The sequence below is a fragment of the Suillus bovinus genome (assembly GCF_016758785.1).
Source record: "Suillus bovinus strain UH-Sbo-P2 chromosome Unknown EDB93scaffold_105, whole genome shotgun sequence".
Classification (NCBI taxonomy): Eukaryota; Fungi; Basidiomycota; class Agaricomycetes; order Boletales; family Suillaceae; genus Suillus; species Suillus bovinus.
The window spans coordinates 1-20,098 of NW_024542161.1; the positions used below are offsets into that span (position 1 = coordinate 1).

General features: G+C 46.1%; 5 protein-coding genes across 5 annotated transcripts; 3 read left to right on the forward strand and 2 right to left on the reverse strand.

Moving 5' to 3' along the window:
• Nucleotides 1-2,911: 2,911 nt before the first annotated feature.
• EDB93DRAFT_1243278 (uncharacterized protein) lies at nucleotides 2,912-5,638 on the forward strand (the record flags this gene model as incomplete). The annotated part of the gene is made up of 11 exons (XM_041452121.1): nucleotides 2,912-3,078; nucleotides 3,148-3,313; nucleotides 3,370-3,518; nucleotides 3,579-3,787; nucleotides 3,845-3,973; nucleotides 4,021-4,197; nucleotides 4,243-4,381; nucleotides 4,433-4,609; nucleotides 4,681-4,898; nucleotides 5,138-5,266; nucleotides 5,568-5,638. 11 exons carry the CDS (start codon nucleotides 2,912-2,914, stop codon nucleotides 5,636-5,638), a joined length of 1,731 nt encoding a protein of 576 aa, XP_041302068.1.
• A 6,412-nt stretch (nucleotides 5,639-12,050) lies between these two features.
• Nucleotides 12,051-12,424, reverse strand: EDB93DRAFT_80633 (uncharacterized protein). Its single transcript, XM_041457551.1, has 2 exons — nucleotides 12,361-12,424; nucleotides 12,051-12,301 (listed from the first exon to the last, which is right to left on the reverse strand). Exon 2 carries the CDS (start codon nucleotides 12,277-12,279, stop codon nucleotides 12,112-12,114), a length of 168 nt encoding a protein of 55 aa, XP_041302069.1. The 5' UTR covers nucleotides 12,280-12,301; nucleotides 12,361-12,424; the 3' UTR covers nucleotides 12,051-12,111.
• Nucleotides 12,425-13,964: 1,540 nt separating this feature from the next.
• On the forward strand, nucleotides 13,965-14,507 carry EDB93DRAFT_1180146 (uncharacterized protein). The gene is made up of 3 exons (XM_041450633.1): nucleotides 13,965-14,106; nucleotides 14,166-14,320; nucleotides 14,377-14,507. Exons 1-2 carry the CDS (start codon nucleotides 13,983-13,985, stop codon nucleotides 14,318-14,320), a joined length of 279 nt encoding a protein of 92 aa, XP_041302070.1. The 5' UTR covers nucleotides 13,965-13,982; the 3' UTR covers nucleotides 14,377-14,507.
• A 2,711-nt stretch (nucleotides 14,508-17,218) lies between these two features.
• Nucleotides 17,219-18,424, reverse strand: EDB93DRAFT_1094923 (uncharacterized protein; the record flags this gene model as incomplete). Its single annotated transcript, XM_041446643.1, has 3 exons — nucleotides 17,219-17,737; nucleotides 17,796-18,071; nucleotides 18,128-18,424. The coding sequence occupies 3 exons, from the start codon at nucleotides 18,422-18,424 to the stop codon at nucleotides 17,219-17,221; spliced, it is 1,092 nt and encodes a 363-aa protein (XP_041302071.1).
• Nucleotides 18,425-18,746: 322 nt separating this feature from the next.
• EDB93DRAFT_1180158 (uncharacterized protein) lies at nucleotides 18,747-19,603 on the forward strand. The gene is made up of 3 exons (XM_041450634.1): nucleotides 18,747-18,768; nucleotides 18,853-19,372; nucleotides 19,423-19,603. Exon 2 carries the CDS (start codon nucleotides 18,904-18,906, stop codon nucleotides 19,306-19,308), a length of 405 nt encoding a protein of 134 aa, XP_041302072.1. The 5' UTR covers nucleotides 18,747-18,768; nucleotides 18,853-18,903; the 3' UTR covers nucleotides 19,309-19,372; nucleotides 19,423-19,603.
• The last annotated feature ends 495 nt before the right edge of the window (nucleotides 19,604-20,098 follow it).

Genomic DNA, 20,098 nt, shown 5'->3' on the forward strand with positions numbered 1-20,098 from the left:
TGATATCCCTCATGTTCAGATTTCACCTTACAATCCCAAGCCAATGGAGTTGTTGAACGGGGGCATTCAATATCAGGGAAGCTATAGTAAAAAGTTGTAAAAGAATATTACAAAATGGCCTGAAAAGGTTAGACAGGCCCTATTTGCGGAAAACATTACCACCAGTCGAACTACTGGATGGTCTCCCTTCTATCTATTACATGGTGTCCATCCCGTTCTACCATTTGATCTAGCAGAAGCCACCTTCATGGTAGAAGGATTCCATGCTAATATGAATCCAGCTGAATTCTTATCCCTACGTATTCGTCAAATTGAACGAAGACAAGAAGACTTAGACCATGCAGCAAAGACTTTAAAGAAGGCTAGGTTCAAGTCTAAAGCTCAATTTGAACACAAATTCCGTCTACGAATGCATCACGATACTTTCCAAAAAGGAGACTTGGTTCTTGTACGCAATACAAGAATTGAGAAAGAACTCAATAGAAAAACAAAACCATGATATCTAGGACCTTTCGTTGTAGAAAGACAAACCAAGGGAGGTTCATATGTTCTCAGAGAAATGAATGGTGTCTTATCTAAACGCGGTGTAGCTGCATTTAGACTCGTACCTTATATCTCTAGAGACTCATTAATTCTATCATCACTATCAGACCCCCTTGAGGATGAAGAAGAACAATCATCACCACCAAGTGCCAATATTTCCAGTGAAGATGAGCCAATCTCAGAAAGTGATGGACTCATATAACCCATCCCAAACCCACCCTCATCCTGTGGACACTGAAAAATTATGTTTGCACAGAGATAGGAAACAAAAATAAATAAAAAACAAAAGTCATTACCACTGAAGAAAACCAATCTATTGAGTATGCATCATATCAGAAGATAGGATTGCAAAATCATAGAGACCAATATTTATCAAAAGCACTTCCAAATCTATTTACCACATCCATCCTCACAACACGACAAGAAAGTCCAGCAGATATTGGACAAGAGTTATTGCTACAGCAACACATCTATTATTGTGATATAGCATACAACTGGGGACAGTTGTGATTTCACTGCCCCGCGGATGTCCTGCATGATGTGGGAATCATGCATGGACATGAATACTAGGTGACCCTCAAAAGATAAAGTCTGCTAGCTTAGTCCTCAGACTAGTCAACCCATACCTTGGTTTCAAACCATGGTCCATATTTCTAGTTTTCCCCAAGTTTCATGATCTGAATACGTTTTGACGGAAAAAGTCTAATGTGAGATGGGAATCACATTTAGACCTAGTTGATGTGAGAAGGGAAATGAAGGTTAAGGTATAGCCTTGCCTTTGGCTTATTCACTTTGGCTAGAGAAAACCATAGAGAAAAGTACAAAGCCAATAAAAAACCTATCCAAAAAGACCGTGTTTCAATTCCTGCCAACTGCATTATTTTTTTGACTGTGTTTCAATTCCTGCCAACTGTCTTATTTTTGCTACCTACTTTTCTCTAGTGTTTCTTTACTTTACTTTTTCATTAGGATGCTTTGACTCACCTGACACTTCATAAAATTGTACCCATAGGGTATGATGTCATTATGATGTCATAAGACTCCACAGATACTCCTGCAGGTATTCTGTTGAAAGATATTATGTCATCAAGCTCTAGATTATTCTACTCTACAATGACATCATTCATGATGTCATTTCCTTCTAGAATATTCTGCTCCACAATGACTCACTCTGACTCACACATGGAAGGTTCTGGAATCTTTTGCTCCACAATGATGTCATAGCTCCATCTTTCACTTGTATTTTATTCTTTTATTGGGTTTGACCCAATATTTTGATTGGTCCTCCTTATTTTTTATTGTTTGTGAACCTAGGTTACTTTCCCACACAAAATGTATATAAGGAGAGCCCATTCTCCCCAAAAAAAAAATATGATCTCCCATTTGTAGCAATCTGCCTATCAGATATTTCACTTGCAAAGTTAGTCCCTTTGAAGTGAGACAAGTGCAGGGAAAAGAATTCCCTTGAGATTATAAGTTTCTTACCTTAGAAACTTATTTAGTGCTATAGACCAAGCGTTCTTGGTCACATATATTGTCTTTGAGACCCCTTTGTCTCATTGCTCTGTGCCCTTTGACTAAGCGATCTTAGTCATCTATCATATTGTTGAGACCACGTCTCACTAGTTGTCCCATAGACCAAGCGATCTTGGTCAAGTTATAGTCCCCTTTGTTCAAGCGATCTTGAACATATATCGTATATTTGAGACCATTGTCTCACAGTCAGGTGTCCATAGACCAAGCAATCTTGGTCATATTTCATATATTTGAGACCACGTCTCACTAGTTCCAGTATCCAAGTCCAGAGCCTAGAAGGAGATTTCCTAGGCAAATACATTCCAGAAACCGAATTACGTGTCTAGAAGCTTATTCCTAGACAAGAGATTTGAGTTTCAATAAAGAAAAGTAAAGCTCCGGCTAGGTTGATCTTTATAAAAAGATTAGTTTAGCGAGCCTCCCAAGAACTCACACGTTATCTACCACGAAATAGGAAAAGTCGTAGACCGTGTTAATCGAGGACTGGCAAGCAGTCTTATCCAAAGTGTAATTGTGGTGTCATTACATTTACACGACTTTATATAAGACCCTCGGTTATTAAGACAGCGCTGCGCGCCTTCGCCCAAATCACTCAGAATAGGATATATCGAGGATCGTGGACATCGAATGTTCATAGCACGGTAGTAGAGGCAATATTAATTGAATTCTCCAAGCAGAACTGCTCCAAGTGACTCGCAAAGACTATGAATTTTACCACTCACTGGCAAGACGGAACAATAATGCTGGCCTGTTGGTTATAAAGGTATGTATCTAGAAAATATTGTGACTACGGAATACTGACATGAGATATTAGAATCGCTACTCTGCATTTATGTGCATGGTCCATAAATGGCAACATCTCAAGCAACTTTGGCATGCAGGAAGAGGACATGATACTGGCGGCATCAAGGCCACCACCACGGGTGAATTGGCTCTGCAGTGCCCAGCATGTCCCCACCCTGGCAAAAATTTGCCAGAAGGTTGGGAGAACAAACTGCTGTCAGTTAGGTCAGTCTTAATTGTCGATTATAGCGACGCCCTCATACTGATGAACTATTTCTAATCCAGGTGGAAATATGTGTTGTTCATCGCGATCAACACCAACTTTAGGCTTAAATGCAAGGCTGTGTCATCAGACAATGTCGACCCTAGCCTCAACTCTGGGTGGGCATATTTTGTTCAGGAGGCTGACTACAAAACATACTTGGCCCATCAAGCTGGCGTCAAGCAAGATGTAAGTACATGACCCTACTATTATGTGATGTGACTCATCTGACTAGTAGTATACAGCACAGTACGTGCGTCAGTCACAATGCTGTTAATTTGGCAGATATGAAGTCTTCACATGGTCTGGCCACAACAAGTGTTGGTACAGTACACTGTGCCAGGCATGATATGAAGCTTGCCAACAGTGTCAGAGACTTACAAAAGGGTGAAAAGTGTGTTGTACTTTCATTGTATATCATGTGCATACTGATGGATTGATTTGCTGTATATAGATATATTAATATGGACTACCTCGTATTCTCAGCACTGTTGGCCTTCACGGTAACCATGATCAACATATCATATGATATTGCCTGTCAATGGCATAAGAAGCTCTGGACGCATATGGAAGGCATGCCCTCAAGGTTTCACATACCTCACAACTCAATGACCATCCGATTTTTTGTGCCAAAGTTTCACCTGAAGGCGCACATTGACGCATGTCAAAGAAACTTTTCATTCAATTGGTCGAAACACATGGGATGAATGGATGGTGAAGCTCCCGAGCACGGTTGGTCAAATATAAATCGTGTCGCAACAAGCACAAAGGAGATGGGCCCAGGGTCACGTCGAGATACCCTCGATGACTATTTTGGGGATTGGAACTGGAAGAAAGTTATGGCGCTGGGTCAGTGTTGTTTCTCTGGTGGAAGTCTTGTGCTTATCTGTGAATAGGTTGTATGCTCTTGCGCAAGATCCGTGACGCTGTTAAGTGGAAGAAGGAGCATGGGGAAGGACTGGCAGAGCTAGAGAGGACGGTTCAGCCAGCTCTCATCCTTCAGTGGAGAAAAGAAGTTGAAGCTTGGGAGGCAGACAACTCTCAACCTAATCCGTTCAAGAGCCGCTATGCTTGTGAGCAATGCTATTTTTTGGAGTTTGTGAATTAATGTTTGCCAGCTATTACACAGGCTGCAGTTCATCTACAGCTCGCTGAGCTTGAAGCCCATGAACTTCAGGCTGGGATCAATGTCTCCCTGCATACCGACATTTCCCCAAGCAGACTAATCACCACCGGCATCGATCTTCAAGACCAACAGTGAGTTTTTTTGTTCATCAAGTTCACTGCAATAACAAAGATCCCAACAAGACAGCACCTGAAAACGGATATCACTAATGTGTCTCTTCATCCCACGAACAAGCAGAAGGCTACCATGCAGACTCACATCACCACCCTCCAACATCGACTGGATGCCTGGGCTCATGTCCAAGAGCTATATATGCTCATTGTGTCCCAGCTCCATCATCGATCTTCAGATGCTGGTGTGTCAAATATGGCACAGCTAAAGCCTGAGGCATTCAAGCTTTGGCTCCCATCTGAACTCCAACCAACAGCAGGATGCCACACAGGCTGGCTGAACACGAATGGGATCTATGTCACGCACAAGCACTGGATGCCCTTAATGAGGTCCGTTCTCATCTCCACCTCCGGTCTCACATGTATATCTACAAAGATCAAAATGTATGTGGTCAGGCCGCTTCCACCCACGCACAGGCCCTCATTGAAGGTGTGGAGCAGAGGAAATGTGCTAGTGTTGACAAGTATTGGCATGCGTGTAACGCGCTGTTAGCTCTTGGCCATTGACTCAATAAGTCTGGCTGGGATGTGTCCCTTCCCCCACTGCTGGACTCACAAGTGAAGCCTATGGGCGACATGGAGAGACAAGGCACTGGTACTATTTCTTGGATCTGGCTGGACTCGCATGTGGACAATAGCAGCTCAGAAAATGAGTGAGTTGAGGATTGTGAGTCTGCTAGCTCTAGTTTGAGATGGTATACTGACTACATCTGATAGCTGTTCGAGTCGAGTGGTGCAAAGCATGTGCACGCGCAAACCGCTGGTCGGAGGAAGTTGAACTCCTCCTCAAGGAGATGCGAAGAGTTATAGTGTCCTTGAGGTGGCAGGCAGAGTGGTGGAGTGGAAGTAGTGCTGCCATGGTCCGGTCCAGAACCATGGTTCAAACTGGACTTTTGGTCCGGTTCTCCTGGGTCCGGTCCATGGTTCTCGCATCAGCCAGAACCGGACCACAAGATGGTTCTTGGTTCTTGGTCATCCCAAACTGTTCTGAACCATAGCTTCGACATCATTTGCCTCAACGTCAAGCTGACCTTCAGGATTTGCACTCAATTAGTTGGTCAGGCTGCCTTTTAGCCTTTTTGAATGTAAGTACCAACTATTCAGACTGCATTTCCCACCCACTGACATATGTTTTACTATGTTGTAGCTATCTCTGTCTATACATATGTCTTCCTCGATGGTTACTATGATTCTCCACCGGCTTTCCACATTGCCTGATCTCCTGGAATATCATTGTTCTTGGCTGCGCGGGTGTTATCTTCCTGCCCCATGTACAAAATGGGAGTCCCTACAATGAATCTGTGAGTTATCTCCCTCAACACTGTCTCATGACTCGTGTGCACTGAATTCTGATGGCTCCCTCAAGGATGCCTCAGATATTGTATTTTACAATGATCCCAACGATCACGCACCATTGCCGCAGGTCCCACCAAAAAACACCTTCACTGCTCTGCTCCAATCTGGGCGCACACCAGCACTAACTGCAGCTGGTTCCCTGACATTCTACTTGCACATCAATGCCCTCTGCTCATGTTCAGGATGCTGACAATGTGTCCTCAAGCACGAGGAAGCACGCGTTATCCAGCGCCACTGATCCTCCAGCACTGAAGAAAGCCACCACCTTGCATTTTTTGTTGCCTCTGGACACTGATGAAGAGGACGAGGACGAGGGCAATAACTCTTCTTCCCCCCCTACCCAAGAAGGTTCATTTTATGAAGAATATGTTCCACACCTAGACATGACAATGACAACGACAAAGCCCAATCTGGGAATGGAGATGATGCCTCTCAGATGACGGTATGTATCTCTATCTACATTCATTGCTTCTTAACTGACGCTCATGTTTAGGTCTCCAAAAGTGAATGTACGGCAGATCTCCGTACCATATTCACTCGCACCTCTGATGGGTGGGTCTGCAACTTGTGCAAGTAAGTTTCAAGTTTTCGATCTATTTTTCATTTGTTTCTCACTTGGTGTAATGGCCGCTGGTGAACCTAGCCAAAAGCACACATTCCGTGGTGGCACCTCAATGTTGTGGACACATGTTGTTCACAACAAGAAAACTCATTTCCAGGTATACAAACAATGGTGTGAGGCAGGGGGCATTATAATGCACCCTTGTGCAATCCCACATGGTGAAGATCTCACAGAGACACAAACCACTCTTGACACCAGCCTTGTCTCGAGGCCGCCTGCATTTACCAAGGACAGCCTACTGGAATACATCATGGAGCTCATCGTGACCAAAGATGAGGCCATCCAGCTAATAGACAAGCCAGCATTTCGATGTTTGCTGCAGTATGCACGTCCATCTCTTACCAAAAAAGATATCCTGCATCGCACGAAGTTAACAAATACCATCAAGGCTCGAGCAACCTCTATTGTTCAAACTATCAAGGACCATCTGGCGGTATGTTTTTTTCTAATTATATTGTGACTAGTTCTTTGAAACATTTTGGTAGCATGTTGACAGCACAGTTTCCATGACATTTGACTCATGGACTTCAATTATTGGTGAACTGTTTTCTTCCATCACTGGGCATTACATTTGGAACCCTCCCAACAAGCCGCTGCAGTGGGAGTTGAAAAACAAGCAGCTTGATTTCAGCCGCATCGAAGGCAACCACAGTGGCCATAACATTGGTCGCATACTTGTTGAGACCATAGATAGGTTCAGTATTCACAAGAAGGTGAGTTTTTTTTAATGTTTTGCATGGACATTAGACTAACTTTACTTGTATGTACAGGTTGGATGGATGACATCGGATAATGCCTCGAACAACGACACTGCCATGAAAGAAGTGGTGAAGGTCATCGACAAGGACAGCACTCATTGGCTTCTGGGTTCTCGCCGCATCTGATGTCAAGAACACATCCTCAATCTCGCTGCACGTCACTTTGTTGATGCAGTCGCACCCACCCCTCAAGCAACATTACTCAAAAAGATCTGCGGCGCTATTGATAGTGGTGATGAGACTGACATCGACAGCTTGACCGAACAGCTCGCTACACTGGAGGATGATCCCAAGGCTATAACCGAGGATGGGTTTGATGTTGGGGATGCCATTGGAAAGGCACTTGCTCTCATCGAACAGGTGAAGTCTTGGTTTTCATCTTTGAGTTGTTTTCTGATGCGAAATTTAGATTCACAAATCCCCACAAGCCCTGCACTTTCTTGAAGAAGTCCTGTGAGGAAGAGGGCACCCCCATTCGCGAGATCTTGGCCTGGGTGAGAACGCGCTGGGCGTCTCTTTTCAAATGCCTGGAATGTTTCATGTCTCTTCATCTGGCCATCAACCGCTTCACCCTGCTTGCTGATGAGAGTCCCAAAGTCCCGACATTGCACAACAAATCTTACAGTGACTTCAAGCTTGATCGGACTGACTGGAAGAAAATTCAGCTTGTGTGTAATGTCCTCAAGGTAGCTATTCTTTTTTGTTCATCTACTTGTTTACTTACTTATGTTTAATAGGAGCCCTGCAACTGCGCAACAATCATTCTCTTCAGCCGCACACCCAACAGCCTCCCAAACTATACCTACCCTCGAGTGTCTCACCAATATGTGGCAGACAATGGCCAACAGCGCAGAATATTCACCAATCACCGATGCAATTCAGAAAGGCCTCAAGAACGTGGGGAAGTACTATGAGAGAACTAATGACTCAGATATATACTTCATCTGTCTGGGTGAGTACTTTTTTTTTTCTCCTGCAGTGTATTTCTAATGTAATTACAGTTCTTGACCCCAACTACAAGTTGGCGTATGTTGAAAGTCATTGGAGCACTGCAAAGGTCACGAGCGGGAGGGTTCACCTTCAAGCCCTGGTAAGTTTTACTTCACTTAATATTCCATTGGCTGATTGTTGTGTAGTTTAATAAATATTACGAAGTGCCTCCGATGTCGTGCACCATGGAACACATTGCTGTGCCAATGAAAGTGTTGCAGGGTGTTCGGTATGGCCAATCCTGGATGTGTGATGCTGTCACAGCACGTCAAGCAGCAGACAATCACACATGTGACCTGCTTCAAGAACTCTCATCATATCTCACTTCACCATTGGAAGAGACAGATAATATTGTGGCGTGGTGGGGGGTATGTTTTTCTTTGTATTATCACATTCTGAGCTCACTCTATTCATTAGCTACACTCACTTCAGTATCCAACACTATCTTGTATGCACATGATTATCTACCAATTCAGGGCAGTGCGGTTCCCTCAGAACGTGCTTTCTCTAGTGGGGGGATCACATCAACACTTCGCCACAATGCACTGGCCCCAGCTACATTCTCTGCACTCCAATTATTGAAGGCAGGTTACCGCAATGGTCATGTTTCAGCAGCTACAGAGGCAGAAGAGTTTGCAGCTATGTTAGACTAGCTACTCAATGTGTAGACTAGCATTTTGTGAACATTTTTTTTGCACTCGCTATAGAAAAAATTTTGGTTCAGTTCGAGTTCAGACCAGAAAAAAACCAGACCAGACCGCAAAGAACAGTTCTCGATGGTCCGGTTCTGGGTTCGAAGATTTTGCAGAACCGGACCATGGTTCAGTTCTCGGTTCTCATCCTGGACCCCCTGAACCAGACCGAACCGGACCACAGCAGCACTACTGTCTGGTATGTCAAGGGCGGCACTTATAAACATAGGTACATCTTTCCATAGGTCCTGAAAAGAGGCCACAAGTGACAGCCACAGTGCAGCCTGTCAACATGCATACGCAGCCAGTCCTTCTTGGTCCGCTGTCAACTCCAGGGTTTGAGAACTACGCCTTCCACTGTGGACCAAGAAGGACTGGCTGTGTACGCATGTCGACAGGCTGCACTGTGGCTGTCTCTTGTGGCCTCTTTTCAGGACCTATGGAAAGATGTACCTATGTTTGTAAGTGCCGCCCTTGACATTCCACCGGACAGTGACACCGAGGATGAACCTATCATCAACATGCAGCCTCAATTGTGTGGTTGATACATCACTCGTATAGACATAAATATATATATGTTGCACTCAGCCGTCCAAACACAGCTCGATCGCAAGGAACGAGATTAAGATCACAAGGTACAGACTACATAGAGATTTGTAGTGTTGTTCCGGCCCGGCTTGGGTTCAAAGCCCTGGCTTAGGCTCGGCCTGGGGGGGCTTAGGCTCACCAGATTTCAAGCCTGAGCTGTGAGCCCAAGCTGGCCCAAAGCCGGGGCTTAGGCCCATGCAAGCCGTGGCCCACATGCTGAATTGCATGTAATTGATGTCCGAGCTCCACCATGCTGTTCCCAACACCACAAACACCATGCGCAAACGCCCAGCACACATCAGCGACTGCTGACGTGGCTCAGACGAATACAGACGATGGACGAGAGCAGGAGAAGGGAAGAAGACAAGGAGGAGAATGAGAACAAGAGAGAGGAGATGGACGATCGGTAGCACTTGAGTGCTTCAATTCTGCACGCCTGGAAGAGTAAGCGCTGAATACTATAACTCGGATACCTCAAGTGCAGCATCAAGGGGGCGTACGATCTCTAATCGCTCGAAGTTGAAGTGCCAGGCAAGACTGTAGAGGCACATGGATTGCTGAATGTTTACTTTTCAAGACCGGGGTAAATATCAGCAAGCTTTCATAACATGACAACGGCGACTCACTGTGATCTCATTCTGACATACCTCATGGTATGGATCGACTGAGAAGCTGATACCCATCGCCAGATGGCAACATAAACATAAACAGAAACTTACATACCAAAATAGATAGTGCACTGCTAAGCCACGGCTTGGGCCGGCGGCTTAGGCTTCGCAAAATTGAAGCCTGGGCCAAAGCCCTGGTCAGGCCGTGTCCTAGGCCTGGCTGGGCCTGGCTCAATCTGGCCCGGCTTGGCCTGGGAATGGCCTGTTCATATTCTATACTCAGCCTATTAGGGGATTGTACAGCCCAGTACATTGATGTAGTATCAGCGGTCCTACAGCTCAGAATGATTCGTGTATCACACTTTATTACAGTTACGAGTATTTAATACATCACTCCCCCAGCTACTTGTGATATTTTCGCTTATATCAAAATAACTGGCGCACTCACCTATAAAGGCTGATGCGCCAGCGCCCCAAACATCTCAGTTTCGTAACCAATACTGAGATGTAAGTGTTGTTGTTCTTGTGCGTTCGACAGAAGTCTAACGCACACCCGTAGTCGTACCTTTATCTAGGTACAAACGTTTGTTAATAAAAGAGTTTCGTAACGAATACTGAGATTCGTACCTTTATCTAGCAGTCGGCTTACCTCCTCCGTTCTACGAACGAGAACTTCGGCGTCTGAGCGTCAACCAAAGACAGTCTCTATTAACTATGGAGGGTGTCTCATCGATGTAATAATTCAAATAGTATCATTTTGGTATCATTGTCACAATATGACTGGGACTCGGAGTTTTGCCAAATTGTGTTCCAACTTGCCATGCTAGCACTTGGTCAAAACTCAGCCGAAAGTGTTTTTGCTCCCGAAACCAGGCCCGTACTCCACAGATTGGAATTCACAGACGAGGTGTTGTCACCGACCTCCCTAATGCAGCTCAGCTATTCGTCTAAGACATGAGGATGAAGAGAAATTCCTCTGCAAAACCTTACCGGGAAGTCACCCATTTGCGTGTCCCTACATGGAAAAAAAAATACCACGGACTCACGGAGAATGAGACGGCATACAGTTTGTCCGTGAGCATACGACAATGAAAAGGTTTCGGCTGCACCATACACAAATCGTGTATAAAAGCCGTGCTCCTCGTTTCGGCCCAGAAAACATCATCAATAGCCATGAAATTCACTTCACTCACCACTATTGTCATTTCTGCCGCAGCAATGGCTGGAATAGCTATCGCATCTGAAGACTTGCATATAGTACCTGAGGGCCTACCCTGTAGCCCCAAGGGTGAGCACTCTTGCGGCCTACGCGCAGAACTTAGACCGCGTACTTACGGTTTATCCACAGATACATTACATTGCGCGATAGGAGGCCTCAAAGGTTACAACGATAACAACGATTACGCGTATTGGTGCGGGGATGAAGAATTTGTCGTGTCAGACACACCATGTCACTGCCAAAATTGTTGTACTGTAAGTGAGAATGCGTACTACTCCTGTGATCCAGTGAGTCTGTCTTTCCATGCTGCCTTTGGAGTCTGAGTGTTAATGTGCTTGTCTAGCATAATGCCAGCACGGTGCACATGAAGGTGTATCTTGGTCAACATTTGTAGCGATCGTTCCTAACTTCCTCCCATTTCGTCTTTAGTTTGGGGCTCAAGCTACGTGTATTAGTCTCAAATAGCAGCCTGCTCCTCCGCGTTGTTTGGAGGATCAGATTTTGGTTACTTCCAGCATTTGCACGTTTATCTGAATCCCGCGAGTCAGGATAGTATGTCATGGCAGGCGGAAGTAACATTACACTGAAGAAGCGTAGACCAGGATCCTCCGCCCTACCTGCCAAACCATCAATCTGGTTCGAGGCCCAAGAACAGGACCGAACCGGGCTTCGGCAGCACTAAAATTTCATTGAGGATTAAGAGAAATTCCTCTGCAAAACCTTTTTTTTTTTTTTTGTGTCCAATTTCTGTCCTTTGCAGAGTCAAACTCTATGTAGGACATTACAATCTATGCTAGAGAGACGGTACAAGGAGAAGACCCTGTTGTGGAGGGCGCATCATGCATGATCCAAGAGTCGTTACATTTGAGCAAGTAGGCGACGCCGCTTGAGTTCTGCACCAGGTAACTCAACCAGCGTTTGAGTTTTCCTCTTATCCCTGGCTTTCCTCGGGCTTACAAAGTGTTGCCCAAGGCCAGAGGAAATGAGTTGAGCTTTACGAATGTTGAGAGATTTATTTGGGGTCATGACGCGAAGAAGAATGCGTCAACTTGCACAAGGACCATATGATACTCAATTTACAGACGCCAGACAGTGCCAAGTACTTACCTAGGCGACCCGCATAGTACTGCTAGAGCCCACCAAGGTGCTATAGGCTCGTGAGAGGGTCGCTGGAGGTACAGGAGCTAATCATATATGTAAGCTATTACTAGATCGTAACGGCGCCTACGCGCCGAGTCCCCGACCCATGCGCCTGAAATTCTAGTAGTTTACCCCAGCCGACGTTTGGTTTGCCTGCCTTCACACTGCCTGTCTTGAACGGGCTTCATCCAGAGTACACACATGTATAAGACAGACTACACAAATATTCAACGAAACCACCAGCACTTCTAGCAAACCAGAAACCTCCCAGACAGTTGAATGCCTGAACGATGCGGCCTCTTTAAACACGCCTACATCTGACCTCATCCAATGATACCAGCATCTCCAACTATGCGGACGACATGCCTGTCTTAGCTGCCTTCCTTGTTGGACTTCCTTGAGCAGGAGGACCATCAGCCTTGCGTTTTGGTGAATTGTACATCAGGACTGGGCAGACAAACTTACTGAAAATGACGACTCCTTCGCCGTCATATAACTCGATTAGGTCTAGCACTGCAGATGACATGATGGCGAAGGAAGAAATGCAGGGACCCTCACTGCGTCAGGAAAAAAAAGCAATGATCGAGTACAAAGCCCGGCGAATGTCCTATTCTGCGCAGTTCATGTTCAGAGCACATCGACATCATCCGAGTCCAAGTACGACATCAAGAGTCTTTTGAGCATTTCGATGGCCCGTATCTATTTCATAGGACTCTCACCGAAAGCACGCGCTCAACGCGCAGTTGATGGGCAAAGTACATGGACATCATCAAAGTAAGACATCATACAAGAACATGTCGTGCAGGAGGGTTTGACGCCGGTCAACCCGAGCAAATCGGGTAGAATCGGCAGAGGATTTAAGAGATGGGAAAACGTTTGAGTTCGACAAGAGCCCTCCTCCACTAACGTGGGAGTCGGGGATAGGAGGGAGGGTCGGTCTTGCAGACGGGTTTCCCACAACATAGAAACTGGGTCTGATAGACCCCTTATAGGCACCGAAATGTCCTGCCTGAGGTGGAAACTTCTTTCCACTATTTGCGTCCTTTACCGTACTAGACATGGCTTCTATGGCCGTTTGAGGTGTTGTCCTTGTAGTTCTGCAGGGTGTTGAGGCCCGTATGTGGTGAGGAGGTGCGTGAGGCGGGTGTCGAGCCTGCGCTGGCACTGCTGCTTCTTCGGCCCACCGGCATCTTGGGTTCTATGCAGATTGTTAGTTAGGAGGATGATGAGTTTGATGAGACTGGTGAGTTTGGAGTAATAGTTCTCTTGTCCGCTGGGGGCGGAGGTCGCCTTGAGGCGAGGTCGGCGCTGTTGAGCGCGGTGTTGACGAGGAATTTTCGGGGTCCTAGTCGGGGTGCCACTTGGTAAGGGTCCAAGGGGCGATTGCTGCAAAACCTTACCGAGAAGCCACCCATCTGCATTTGCGTATCACTGCATAGAAGAAAATAAAGCAATGTCACGGACTCACGGAGCATGAGCTTGCATCCGGTTTGTCCCTGAGCATACGACAATTGGCTGCACCATACACCAATTGTGTATAAAAGCCATTCTACTTGTTTCGACTTGAAAAACACCATTAATACTTCACCATGAAATTCACTTCACTCACCACTATTATCATTTCTGCCGCAGCAATGGCTGGAATAGCTATCGCATCTCAGGAAGACAACAACACACCCATGGGCTCAGAATGTCCGAATTCAGACACAAGAGGTAAGCACTCTTGCAGCCCACGTGCAGGCCTTGGACTGCGTACTTATGGTTACCCACAGATGCGCAACATTGCGGTCCACTGAATGGTTTTAACAAGGGCAAGGACATCATCTATTACTGCGGTTATGATGGCATAATCGAAACATACATACCATGTACCTGCGAAAATTGTTGCAGGTTCACTGGTGGCCGTAACATACAGTGCCCGACCTGAGTGAGCCTGTCTTTCCATGCTGCCTTCAGAGTCTGAGTGTTAATGTGCTTGATTAGCAAGAGGCACTAAAATTTGTTTGAGGATTAAAATATTAAGCAAGGATTAAGAGAAATTCCTCTGCAAAACCTTACCGAGAAGCCACCCATCTGCATTTGCGTATCACTGCATAGAATAAAATCAAATAATGCTACGGACTCGCAGAGCATGAGCTTGCATCCGGTTTGTCCCTGAGCGTACGACGATTGCCTGCACCATACACCAATTGTGTATAAAAACCATTCTACTTGTTTCGACTTGAAAAACACCATGAAATTCACTTCACTCACCACTATTATAATTTCTGCCGCAGCAATGGCTGGAATAGTTATTGCATCTGAAGACGGGGAAAAGTCACCCATAGGCTCAGAATGTCCGAAATCAGACGCAAAAAGTGAGCACTCTTGCAGCCTACGTGCAGGCCTTGGACTGCGTACTTATGGTTACCCACAGATGCACAACATTGCGGTCCACTGAATGGTTTTAACAGGGGCAAGGACATCATCTATTACTGCGGTTCTAATGGCATAATCCAAACATACATACCATGTACCTGCGAAAATTGTTGCAGGTTCACTGGCGGCCACCGTAACATACAGTGCCCGACCTGAGTGAGCCTGTCTTTCCATGCTGCCTTCAGAGTCCGAGTGTTAATGTGCTTGATTAGCAAGAGGCGGGACCGCTGTGCAGCCTGTTGTTTGTTGCACAGCAGCGCATGACTTATGTATCATGACGTAGTATCAATTTGCATTCAGAGTCCTGGAGAACGATGAACGATGTTAAATTGGCTGACTACGCTACTGATGTACTTCAGGTACTACTCTTCGAAAAATATTATCATCAGACTGCAAATATGATGTTGCAAATGTCTAGGCAAATTAACTCAGGTGCTACATGCCTCGTCAGCTATACTCAGCGCTTGAATTACTCTTCCATCTAACATATATAAGCACGAGATACCGTCGGCTCGGCGTCAATTGTGTCCACCGCGTCAATTGTGTCCACCGCGTTAATTGTGTCCACCGCGTCATGCTGTGCAGCGCTGACGCACGCTCCCATCGTTCTCTCAGTGTCTTCTGCTCATTCTTTTCACTCACTATCATGGCAACCAGCTGTAACGTTCCACGGATTGGTCGGTATTCAAAACGCTTCTAAATATCAATCTCGCCACGAAACACGTTGGTAGACGAATTCAACGACATATTGGAGTCCATGCCTGGGGATTATCGTCAGTAATGAATGGTAGTGCGCTAAATGAAAACTGAAAACAAACTAAATAGCTATCTAAGCTCCGATATTTTGAAACAAGCCGACCACGCACCTATCGACGCTCCAGAGCAAACGCCCGACTACCTAGCGATGCTGACTGCGCCCGGAATTCCACCGTATCAACTGGACCTCAAAATCGACTGCATATGCGCCATACAACGGAACCTGTCAGTGGAAAAAGGGTTAGTAAAGAATGCGCGTGTACGAATAACCGCCCTACATCGTCGTTTCGTCCAGGTCCAACTACTCAACAATCTGGAGAACCACTGTATTCCACGGATCACGTTGACTTTCCATCCTTATCGGTCAAGCTGGACTGTAATCGCAAGCAATTCCCATTGAGATTAACTTACGCGACCACTTTCAACGGCTGCCAAAGACTGACGCTGTCTCGCACCATTCTCGATCTCAAGACAAACCCTTTTGCGCATGGTCAACTGTATACTGCTCTTTCGCGCATGAAGAACCGTGAGGATACGCTTTGCTTATTCGGAGCAGGAAATGAAGAAAAAGATACGGCGAATATCGTATATAAAATTCTACTTTTGTAACAGTGTCCATAAACCACAACGACCGAAGGTCACCACTTGTAACATATAGCCTAGAGTTTCGCCACCCTGCAAAACTGTGCCATGGCACATTTACGACAACGTCTTGGACACTGGCCACTGAAGCATCATCAGTCTGCAGCTAAAAACTGACTGCGGCAACCTGAAAAGAACACTCGGTGGAGAATGTGCAGTGGCAACCGTCATCCATCACTGCAGCCCCGCTCATTTGCACTGTATTTCGTCTTGAGGAGCAGTATAATAAGTAATTGGTGAGATCTACAGGTCATGTCATCGTCATTGACTGAAGTCCACCAAGCTGAACCATACACTCGTACCAAAAGAACTCGTGGAGTGCGTTTGCTACCTCATGCGATAGGATGGTCGTCAATTTGCGTGGAGTCTACCGTCTCCTCTCCCTTGCATTGCGTTACTTTAACGTACGGGCAATCACCATTCAGACTGTATGTACTTACAGTCATTCGATGACCCGCGCGCTCAAGTTGGACGAAAACAGTTTCCGTTGCGACCCGCATGTGCGACGACCTTGAACGACTCACAAGGTCGCATTCCCCGACGCGCTGTGCTTTACCTTCGCAACACAGGAATATCAATCGTGATGGTGTGGGTTTTATACTGTTGGGAGGAATCATGAAGAGTTTACTACGACAAAAACATCTGCGCTAGTCCAGACATTTTCGATGCTTTTGGCATCGACTCTAGTGACCGTCTATCTACCCATGCCGTTTGCCGTGCGAAACGTGCTCTCGCTCGACAAGGTCAGCGAGGAGCGACACTGGACGGATGTATCACTGGTACATATGGACAACCAAGTCAGATCATGCATGCCATGCTGATGATATCCTTACCCCATAGATACACATATTCATTTTCTTCTTGAGCTAACTTCAGGGAATGGCTGCGTAAGATCTATGGTTTGATAGTTCAGCGTCCTGACAAAGCACTTGTGGCCTGATGTATCTAAATACGGGGATATCGATGCACAAATCTACACAACAGGTACAAACGGAAGCGACCTATAGCTCTAGCAGTCCCAGGTCTCCCTTCTCCATGCACCAATCCACGCCATGACAAAATACAAACACCCTGCAGGTAACATGCAGACCTTTGCAACGACACCCCAATCCCACCGACGTCCAACCAATTTGCGTGCCTCCTCCCCCTTGATTTTCACATGGGGCCGTAGGCGATCTGGTACCGCCAAAACGCGAGTGCCTGTATCTGACGGCAGAAGATTGCTTGTCACCCATATTTGGATGCTGCGAGAAATGCACGTCGTCGTCCCTATGACAGCCCAGCACACATCCGGACGTATTGTTGTCCAACGTATCAGTGCGCTGTCCAAGATGTTTAATGTAGAGAACGCGACATCGGCATTGAAACCTAGTCCGCCAAGGATCTCGAGCGTAAAGTGAGTTGCAGGCCAACAAATGGCCTGCAAGGCGAGAAGGCGTATGAGCGTGGATAAAGGGGCGTAGTAGGCACGCCACCGGTGAAGGAGTCCAGTTGTTAACTGGAGGCATTGATGTGCTGTCAGTAACGCCTGTAGATGATAAAATATCAACCGGGAGCTTAACCATCTCGTAAAGCCAAGACCTTACCCAAAGCACTGCCAGGAAATAATCAGCTCTGTCCGGCACAGTGATGCGACCCCAACTATCATGCTCTCGATTGATTCGAGAACACGAACCAGAAGCGATTTGACCTGAGTACAGGCCTGGAGGTTTCCACACACACCAGGCATTTATTAGTGCGCCTAATGAAGCAGGGACGACAGATAAAAGTCGTGATGCATCGAAAAGTAGAGTTGTCAGAGTGCTTGGTGGAACCAATGGATCTGAGGCAGGTAAAATACGCGTCGTCGGAAGATGTCGCGGCTGCAAATACGTATCCAAGTAAGAAAGGTATGATATATTTGACGATAAATTCTTACAGGTTCATCAGCCTCTGTCTCGGTTTCACCAGCACCTAATTGTCCTGGAGCAGTCGTTATCTGCTCCAACTTAGGCCTCCGCCAGCCAAGGCCCATGCCAAGGACTGCATGGAACCCACTCGCTCGTGAATCCTTCGCTGATCGTGTATTAGTGTGACGGTGTATGTCTTGATTGCTTCGATTGCGTCTAGCAGTATATATAATACTGGTCGTGTCCTCATCATCATCTGCACTCAGTTCCTGGTCACGATTCTCGGAGAGCAAGTCGCGTTCCCGTGGACGGTGGTGATTGCGCATGGAATGTATTGGCACAGCAGAAACGACAAAATCTTGTGAAGATTTCCGTGGTGATGACGGCGGTGTAGACACTGCAGAAGGACGTATCTGGGAGGGGTGTACGCCAGTGTCTGCAGGGGTAAGCAAGTCGCACAAATGTATGTATGGTGGTTTGCAGTACGATGTAGTTCGCGATGAAGATAAGGACGAGGAAGACGAATGCGAATACGAAGATGAAGAAGATGAGCTTAGGCCAGGTGTGCCAGAAGTCGGTGTTAGCCTCAATGTATGCGACCGTCGTCTTGAGCGAGCCTTGCTTGTTGCAAGACTCGATGTGGTCGATGCTGGTACCATCACGTTCAACGGTGAGCTCAAATGTTGCTGATAAGAAGTGAAACTCACAGCAAAATTCTTATATACTATAATGAATCACCGACGTTAACTTGAAGACAATTTTTGTTCCTGAAATTGCTGCATTATTTTAGGTGTGCTGTCGGCAGATGCCGCCTGGATCAGTGCCCATTTCTGCCAAACACTTTTTAATACGCCAGCTCTGTGTTCTGAAATGTCACATCTGTTTGTTGGCCGCTTCCGCGGTTGTCATATGCCTCGCTATACCCAGTTTCCATCATCTGGAGACCATCTTGTTGGATAGAATTATGGCCTATGGTCGTATTCCTGCCCTACTAAGTGATTTGGTGATGCTTGAATCGATGACCCTCCCCCTCGCGCTCCCCTTCTTCTTGGATGACGATTGGCAAGAGCTTAACAGCATGTTCGCTGTACTTCATCTTCCCATGTTGCGGAAATTCACTCTGGTAGGGGCGCCGGAGACACCGCAAGTTGATTGTCTTTCGGCGATGCTAGCAGTTGCATCTTTCCGGGAGCCTTTGACACACCGCTGAGAAACGTTTATATGAACAATATTGCGCCGTTGCTCTCAATTGTGGGATAGGCTACTTTTCATGGGTGAGTGCTCTGACATTTCATCTTAGCACTTTCTCATGTGGATCTTGCAGTATCGGAATTCGCGGCGAGTGAGGAAATCGAAGCTACCTTTCTTGACCCATGTATACATACACATGAAGCAATGAACTCTGTCGTGCCGGATGCGAACCTGTGGATTTCAGATTACGGCGTGATAAGATTGTGATGTATCTGCAGGTGAGAGGTGTGGCTAAAGTTGAAGGTTTATCTTCATGGTGGATGTCAATGATAACCGTGATAGCATCAGCATGCAGGAAGATCAGAAATGATTGTATAAGAAAGTATACGCGAGTGATCCATGAAGCGCAGGAGCGCTCGGTCTTATCCAATGGTGCTGGACGACGGAGCCTGCGCAGCAGACCATTGTTGAATTTCAAATGGTAAGAGGTGACATCTGGCATCGCAGTCCACCTTCCGCGAGCCTGAATTGTATTCTCCTACGCGAAGCATTGGCTCTTGATTTGATATTGTAAGGTATCATGTACAGTGCTAATGGTAACTATAATGTTTGTTGTTCGTGCTACAGATATATAATGCAAGCTCGTCCTGAATCCCAGCACAAGCAATATTTGTAGCATAGAAAGGTTGGTATTTAGGTATCGTTGCCAACGATCATTCACTGGGAGTACATTCTTAGAAACCTGACTCTTCCTCAGAGTCACCGGAATCCGCATCGTTCTGTTGCAAAGAATTGTCAAATACTGGTAT